Source organism: Strigops habroptila, chromosome 13, assembly GCF_004027225.2.
Source record: "Strigops habroptila isolate Jane chromosome 13, bStrHab1.2.pri, whole genome shotgun sequence".
In the NCBI taxonomy this organism is placed as follows: domain Eukaryota; kingdom Metazoa; phylum Chordata; class Aves; order Psittaciformes; family Psittacidae; genus Strigops; species Strigops habroptila.
In genome coordinates, this window is record NC_044289.2 from 4,510,412 (window position 1) to 4,518,863 (window position 8,452).

Here is an 8,452-nt window from a genome sequence, read left to right on the forward strand (position 1 = left end):
TCCCAGGCAAGCCAGTATGGCCTTACCTATTACATTCACGTTAACGGTGCCAGTGCCTTTTGGCAGCCCAAGGTATTAGTGCAGTTCTCAGCAGGTGCCCTGAAACTTTCAGCCCCCAGTACAGGAGCTCTTTCTCCTCCCGCTGATTCAGAAGTGGCACCACTGGCTCTGCACACAACTCTCACTGTATTTTGTCCTGTTTTCAGGTTTACCACCAGCAAGAGTTGGCCAGGCTTGATCTGGAGCAGCTGCTCCAAGAGTCCTCTGGCCAAGTGCACGTGCTGTCTGAGGTGTCCAACGAGAAGCAGTTGCTGGCGCACAAGGTGGCTGTCCTAGAGGTGCAACTGGCAGCCTTGGAGCAGGACAGACAAGGCCTTTCAGAGCAGCTGACACAGGCCAGGTAAAGGCAGGGAGGAGACCCTAGGCAGGATGGTATTGAAGGTCTGTAATTACAGAGGTGGGAATCGTTACTTGAGGATTTATTGCATCCTGTGTGCTTTTCAGATGTTTTCACTTTCCATGGACAGAAGATGGAAGAATCTTGAGCAAAAACCCCCCAAACAAACTGTATACTGTGATTTGAATGTTACTTTTCTCACAGATAAAGCTAACAAAACTCACCTGAGCCTTGGGCTCATGTTTATGCCCCCTTGCACATTCCTGTGTGAAGTCCAAAGCAAGCCAATATAATTCTTCAGTACCTGGTACCTTGGCTCTGCATTGAGTAATAACTAATCCATACAGATCTTTACTGAAACCTGAAGCTTCTCTCTGGTTTTGGTTTCTTGTTCTGTGTGTTTGAACATAGATCTTTCCTTATTAAGTTGTTTGACATGGGATCTTCAGAATTCAAGGCTGTTACACATGGACGTTGTGAGCAGGACACAGCCATTTAGGGTAAAGCTAGAGGCTCAGGCTGAAAATCTGGAGGGGCTTCTGTTTCCAAGCTAACTCTTGGTACCTCTGGCGCAGGACCTGGAGCTGGTTACACTAGCAACAGGGAAACCTCTTGTCAGTTCTTGCTGTCTTTGAGAATTCTTGGCCATCATTGCTGTCTGGGTCCTATACACCTTACCACATGCTGTTTAAGACAGATATCATAGAGAAGTTATACCGGTAAAGAACAAGATTCTGACCTTCTGCTGTATCAGGTTTCTGAGATCAAATGAGACAAGTTCTGCTTTCCCCCAAAAAAACCCCCGAATAGCAACCTATCATACTGAGATGTTTGCTCTCTTCTTAGGTGTTTTTTAGAAGAAACCTGAACGTGCAGAGCTGTACAAATGATGTTTTAGAGACCGTCATGCTTTTGACTTTTATGCTTTACCACTGCAGAGTATGCTGTTGGCAAAGCTCATAAACACCATTTTGACTCAATATGTTTCTTGAGAGCTGCTGCTGCTTCTGAGCTCCATGTTCTCTTATTTAATCCAGCCGAATTATGTTTGGTCAATTACTGGGCTGTATCAACTACTCTTGCCCAATGTTGTTCTCAAGAGCCTTTTTTTATCGCAGTTTTGGGCTTTCTGTTCTGTTTTGGAGACTGACTTTGATTTATCCTTAAAATGGAGCAATTTGCCTCTACAGTACGAGAGCATCCATTCTAAGGAGTGACAAGTCATTTGGGCTACTTCCTAGAAAATTAGCAACACCTAGACAAGACAAGCAAGTTTTCACCTTTAACTTCCAGCAGTTTAAACTGAAGTATACCTGTCTCTCCTCTCAGATAGTCCTTGTTCACATAAAAACTACTTCAGAATTCTTACAAATGCTACTGCAAGCATGAGATTTCACTGTATCAACTGATTTATATCTTAAGTCCCTTTTAAACACAGGGAGCCTAGAAAATTACCTACACTACAAAGAGCATTAAAAAGTCACAGGTCAGCCAGGGAAATATTCTTATTCTGCCTCCCTGCACAGCAACTTGGAAAGGCTGATGTGATAAGGGCTGTGAGCAGAAGCTGGGCTTTTGCTGGCTGGCACAGACTTTGTGGGCACAGCTACCCGTGTGTCAGAGATCAGACAACAGCAATTTCAGATTTGGCCATTGAGATCAAATCCGGCTGGGCTTTCTGTGTTATCCTAGGTCAGGGGTAGGCCTGGGCATTCCCTCAGAGGGCCTGCACTGCTCTTTTCAATGGCAGAACTTGCTTTCTGTATACAAGTTTCCATGCAGCCCATTTTCCGTACTCAGGGGTAGCGATCTTGAACCACTTCTCACTGGAGTAACTCCGTGTGGGTGTCAGGAGCAAGAAACTGATTTCCTTCTGTATTCACAACTTGAAGGTCAGTGAACGAGACTCTGGAATACAGCCTGTCTGAGGCTCAGAGGCACATATCGCAGTTGGAGATCACCAGGAGGCAGCTGGAAATCCAACTTCAAACGGTCATGCAGGCCAACAAAGTGATACAAGGTGAGAGCCTCTATGTGCTTTGCTTCTCGTGACCCCCATGGCCAGGGGGCTCTCTGCAGTGCTTCTGAGGAGTGAAGGAGCTGGAGAGAGATCCGTCCTACACTGACATTCAAATGCCTTAAGGTTAGTAAAGCCAGAACCACTTTGTGTCGACTCTGAATCCTGCTATTCGTCATGTTTGCAGGGGAAGTGAAGTGCCTTACATGGAAGGTGGAAGCAGAGAGATTTCTCATGCAGGAGGAACGGGAAAACATGGCACAGCAGCTCTTGCAGACAGAGCAGCAGCTTAACAAGACTCTCAAACTTCGGGAAACTGATCATGAAGTGGAAAGAAACAAGCTCCTGCGAGACCTGGTAGAAAACAATATGCTTCTGATTTCTTCAAGCTTTGTGGAGTGGCTTTAGAAGAATAATAGCCTGAGCATGAGAACTGGTAGCAGTCCTCTCTTGTAGGCCACATGTTGCTAGGCCAGGCAGCAGAGCCAATGGCTCATACTTGAAAGCACATGAAGCCTCACAGGACTATGCCGGGACAGTAAATGCAGCCACAGATTCAGTTCAACAGAAGGTTGGGTGATCCCCAAGGCATGGCAGCAAAGAGGTAGGATCTTACCAGACTCCTGCCTACCGTGAAGGAGACTCCTAACACTGCTGGCAACTGCAGTCAAGGAAACTTTGTTCCTTCCTTTTTCTTTCACGGTGGACAGAAGTAGTGTATTTGGGCTTGAACTATATGGAACATTCCCTTTGTTCCCAGTACTTTGTTTGTTGCCATGTCTTATGTCAACGTTGCCCATCTGAGAGCAGATGGGGAGAAACAATAGAGAAATTTGAGAAACAAAAGTGCTGATCCAGCTAAATATGTATGGCTGCAAAGGGAATACTAGTCCTGACTTCAAACACAGAAGGACGGACTGTGATGTGAGCATTACTCCTCCAAGAGGGCACAGTGGGGTTCTAGAGGCTGGAACCATGAAAACCCTACACAGTAGAGATATAAAAAAAAACCAAAGCAAAAACTAAAAAGTGAAATGAAATGTCAGGCTTGTTTTCTCTTCCATTCCTCCCTAATAGAGAGAAAATCATCATGCCATGCCTAAATCATGGTTAGTCTGGACTTTAAGTCCTGGCTGTGGTTCTTGGCAGCTCCTCCCCAAAAGAACACACAAGAGTCAGAAGAGGTTCAGAGAAGGAAAGAAAGGAAGCTGGGACTAGCTGAGTAAGCTGGGAAAGATAACATGAAGGGTGGCACAGGAAAGGCCTACAGCATCTCGAGAGACAGGGAGAGAGCGGGCAGCCCCTGACTGCCACTGCAGCAGGTGTTCAAATTCGTATGAAAACCAAACACATACAGATGGAATTATTGAACCTTTTTCTCCCTGTTTTACAGCATGAACGGGACAGGCTGCAAGCAGTGAAGGCGAAAGCTTTGCAGGAGACTCTCACTTACATGACCACCATTCTGTCAGAGAGGGAGGGAGAAATATTGTACCAGGAACAGACGAGAACATTGGAAAAGCAGAAAGAAATGCATGAAACTACTCCCAAACAGGTTATTACCAATGTAACAGATCAAAACCTTGAGTCACTACAAAAGCAAAACCAGGAAGCTGGAGAAGCCACGGAAATGCTGTTAAGGACTGTCCGTGAGCAAGTGGAGCAAACCTTAGAAACCTTAAAAGAAAAGGACAGGCTCCTAGCCATCCAAAAGCAACAAACAAGGAGCTATGAGATAAAAACAGAAGAACAGATGTATGTCTTGCGCAAAGACTTAGAGTACACTAAGGCAATACTGAAAGAAAAGGATTTCATGATTGAATCTCAGAAGGAAGTGATTGAGACCTTCCAAAACCAAGAACAAGACTCTGAACAGCAGAAGAAAATTCTGCACCAACTTGAAGTGGCACTAAAGGAAAAAGATCAAGAAATTGTATCCCTTAGAAAGCAATGCGAGGCATGCAGGGAAAAGGAGAAAAAGCATGAAGCTGAGCAAGCAAATCTTCAAGCAACAAAATGGACTCTGAAAGAGAGAGAAGAAAAGATAAGGACTCTGGAGGAGGCTGTCTCTAAGCTCCAACAGCAAAAGGAGGAGACAGTGGTGATGACTAAAGCCATACAGCAAAAACTTGAATACGTGGAGTCTTCTCTAGGTGCCCGAGATAAAGAGATAATGTCTTTACGAGGGCATGTCCAGGACCTTCAAAAGCAGAAGGAGTTAGCAGGCAAACAGGCCAGGACTCTAGAGCAGGATCTTGAGAAAATGAGACAAAGATTGAAGGAGAACAATTCGGAGTTCCTCAAGCAGACAGAGGAAATTAATATGTTACGACTGCATACTGGAAGCATGAAAGGAGCACTAACATCATGGCAGGAGCAAGTGGATCTGCTTGAGAAAGCGGTGAAGAAGAGAGATGAAGACAATGAAACTCTTAAGCAGAAACTCCAGCACCATGAAGAACTGAAGACCTTGCAGGAACGAGAGACCAAGGCTCAAGGTGAACACAAAAAGTTAGAAGAGGAAGTAAGAGCTCTTTGGGAAGATCTGCCTGTTCAGCAGACTCTGACAAGGAAGGATGAAGAGATGAAGTATCAGCAAGATGGAGTCCAGTATTTAGAGGGGACTCTGGCAGGGGTAGAAGAAGAGCTTAGGAGGCAGAGTGAGCTCCTGAAACAATCAACGGCTTTTCAGTGGAAAGATGAAGGGGACACCCTAAAGAAACCAGCCCAGAAACTCCAAAAATGTGAGGAAGAGGAAGCAGAAGCAGAGAAGAGGAGAGCTTTCCGGGAGAGAGACCGTTCCTTGCAAATGCAGAAGGAGCTAATCCAACAACTACAGGATGAGAGGAAAGCAAAGGGGAAAGAATTGGAGCATCTGATTTCTCTTTTGAAGCAGACTGAAGGCAGAGAACTCAAATGGAAAGAGAAGGCACAAGCCCTGACTCATGTCCTTACCAAAAGTGAAATGACCAATAGGATTCTGAGGGAAGAAATAGCCGTTCTGGAGAGTGCGGCTTCAGAAAGGGACACAGACAGGTTTCATCACCAGGTAGGCACTGTGATTGATCATCAGCCAACTAAAACATATACGAAGGATTCTAATGATGTTTCCCATCAAGATATGGGAAAATATATTCCCATAAAATTATGACCTGTTTGGCCAGAAGAAGCCATGACTGCAGCTAGCAGGCTTGCCTGTCTGTATAGTCCCGGCCAGAGCCCATTCACCTGCTAGAATGGTTTCTGTCCAGCCCAGAACTATTGAAAGAACTACGGAGCTTGCCGTTAAAAAGAACTCAAGTCCAAAAGTTGGGGGTGGGCACTTGGTCCTCTCCTATCTAAGCAACCTTAGCCAACGTGTCATGGTTAGGACATGGCATGTGCCAAAAACCGTTGAAAGAAAATGTGTGTGGATTTCTCCAAAGTGATATGGAGGAGGGCCCCTGGGAAGAGAGTTGGTTGTGTTGGGCTGCGGACCAGGAGGGGAAGAAGGGACTTAGCACCTTCTAAGCTTTGTGTGGCACCAGCTTGCATAATCTCCTCTCCGAATACCCAGCAGGCTGTAGCAGAAGGAGTGCAGCAATCGTGGCTCTTGGAGAAGAAGCTCCTGTCGCAGCGGCTGGAATGTCTGCAGCAAGAAGTTGCAAGGCTGGAACTTGCCAACACTGAGATGAAGCAATTCAATGCTGAGCTCAAGAAGACTCTTGAGGAGGTAAAACAGGCTTTCACTGCCTATGCTAAGCCTCACGGTCCTCTGGAGCACAACACTTCTCCACAGACAGCACTCTGGAGTCCTCTACTTGTTTCCTTCCCTCTCCCACTTTCCCCTGTGACACACCCTTTCATGTTTTCGCTCTCTTCTGGCACCCCATTTATCTTCACAAATGCACATTCACTCCGGTACCACCCTTCTTACCCTGGCGTCCCCGGGGTGCATGCCATACACACATGCTAGACTCTCTCGTGTCAGGAAGTGTTTCCTCTTGCTCTTTCTCATCCATAGTCTACACTGAATGCTTTTTGCCGCCAACATTTTCGCTCCAGACGTCCTTTTGGTCCTTGTTTGGTGGCAGGTTTCTGTGACCCTTTCTCCTGTCCAACGTGCAGGTGGAACGTGAACGGAGGAAACTGATGAGGTTACAGCGTGATCGGTCGCTGCCAGGTTCCAGTGGATCTTCCTTCCCCGAGTCTCACCAGCACAAGCTGCCTGCTTCTAGACAGGTGAGAACAGGGGCTGACTTGGTGGGAGGAGGCTCTGGCACATCCCAGTGGCAGCAGCCCCCCAGTACAGACCTAGTAGAAGTCGAATACAGATCTAGTAGAAGTCGAATACAGACCTAGTAGAACTCGAATACAGACCACGGTCCTGGCCAAACTGGAGACCAAAAAGAAATCCTTGCGTTTTCTCCACAGGAGGAGTCCTATGCACACTGCAGTCATCAATTACCTAAATTGCAGAACCAGGGGAGGAGCAGGAAAGCTCTTGCTCCCTGAGCAGCTGCAGCACCACGGGATTCCTGTCCTGTACCCTTCCCAGAACCATCTTCTTTTTTTCTGCGGGAAAGGGGGGTGGGTTTGTTCTCTTTAAATTTAGAAGTAGTTTACATGTGGACAGGGACTCTTGACTTTCATTTTTGTTTGTTAATAAAAGACGTTCTGCAATTGTTCAGTAGAGAGAAGCAAGTGGTCTTCTTTCCTGCTCTTCTTATAGAGACGTGTCTCGTTGGCCAACCTCCAATCCTCTGGGACCTGTCCACTAGACCAGGACTGCTGGCAGATGATGGAGAGCGGATTAGCAAGCTCCTCTGCCAGCTCCTTCAACACTCTTGGGTGGAACCCATCCAGCCCCATAGATTTGTGTACGTCTAAGAGGAGCAGGAGGTCACTAACCATTTCTTCCTGGATTATGGGGACTTCAGTCAGCTCCTCATCTCTGCCATCTGGCTCAGGGGACCGAGTACCCTAAGGATGGCCGGAGTAACTATTAAAGACTGAGGCAATGGCATCAATAAGTACCTCAGCCTTTCTCTCATCCTCAGTCACTAGGTTTCTCCTAGTATCCAACAGAGAATGGAGTTTCTCCTTGGCCCTCCTTTTATTGCTAATATATTTGTAAAAGTACTTTTTATTATCTTTTATGGCAGTGGCCAGATTTAGTTCCATCTGCGCCTCCACCTTTCTGCCTACAGAACCTAACAACATCCTTGTGCTTCTCCTGGGGTGATAGTCCCTTCTTCCACAGGTGTCAGATTCTCTTTTTCCCTGAGTTCCAGCAATATCTCCCTGTTGAGCCAGGCTGGTCTGCTCCTTGCCGGTTGATTTTTGGCACATAGGGACTGCCTGCTCCTGCACCTTGAGGGTTTCATTCTTGAAGAGCATCCAGCCTTCCTGGACCCCTTTGTCCTTCAGTAATGTTTCCCAAGGTGTTTCACCAACCAGCGCCCTGAACAGGCCAAAGTCAGCCCTCTGGAAGTGTAAGGTGGAGCGTTTGGAATTTTATTCTTGTTTTTAACACAAGCCGGTTTGCACTTGTTCAGTTGGCAGAAGGAAAGGGTAGGTAAATATGTGGCTTGGGAAAAGATTATACTAGATTTTTACTTGCACAAGTAAGCCATTGCAAGCTGCTGCGCGCTTTAGCCTCTGGAGTTCCTAGCCATTCCCTGCGAGGAGGGAGGGAAATGGAGGTGTTATCAAAATGTGGGGCTGTGTGTGTGAAAGAGCACCCGGCAGGGATGGAAGGTGCGGCAAGAGAGTGGCGTTCTTCCCTCCCTCCCTCCGAGCTCCAGCACCAGCCGCGCTGATGCTCTCCCGAGGGGATGTGCTTCAGCTCTGTGGCTGCTCGGCTGTTCTCCAAGGGGCGTTAGTAACGAGCCCCAGAGCCTTCGGAGGCGGCGGCGATGGACGGCTGATGGGCGGGAGGGCGTCGCGGGAAAGCCGCTTCGCCTCCGCCCCGGGCCCTGTCCCGCTGCCGGGACCCGGCGTCTCCCGGGTGTCCCTCAGAGGTCCGGGCCCGTCGGCAGCAGTCAGGAGCGGGCGAG

At 47.5% G+C, this 8,452-nt stretch overlaps 1 protein-coding gene across 4 annotated transcripts; it reads left to right on the top strand.

The window, feature by feature from the left end:
• Positions 1–7,090, top strand: LOC115615116 (centrosome-associated protein CEP250-like). Of its 4 annotated transcripts, XM_030502873.1 has the most exons (7): positions 1–400; positions 2,290–2,417; positions 2,602–2,771; positions 3,808–5,463; positions 5,971–6,126; positions 6,522–6,635; positions 6,828–7,090. In XM_030502873.1, the coding sequence occupies exons 2-7, from the start codon at positions 2,393–2,395 to the stop codon at positions 6,906–6,908; spliced, it is 2,202 nt and encodes a 733-aa protein (XP_030358733.1). In that variant the 5' UTR covers positions 1–400; positions 2,290–2,392; the 3' UTR covers positions 6,909–7,090. The 4 variants fall into 4 exon arrangements, with proteins under 4 accessions (XP_030358733.1, XP_030358730.1, XP_030358732.1 ...); XM_030502870.1 differs by having other exon boundaries at positions 6,522–6,881; XM_030502872.1 differs by having other exon boundaries at positions 5,974–6,126; positions 6,522–6,881.
• Positions 7,091–8,452: the final 1,362 nt, after the last annotated feature.

Coding starts and splice junctions, on each gene's coding strand:
- LOC115615116 (XM_030502870.1), top strand. CDS start 2,393: ATGCAGGCCAACAAAGTGATACAAG. Junction 2,772..3,807: donor ACAAGCTCCTGCGAGACCTG/GTAGAAAACAAT, acceptor CCTGTTTTACAG/CATGAACGGGACAGGCTGCA. Junction 5,464..5,970: donor CAGACAGGTTTCATCACCAG/GTAGGCACTGTG, acceptor CCGAATACCCAG/CAGGCTGTAGCAGAAGGAGT.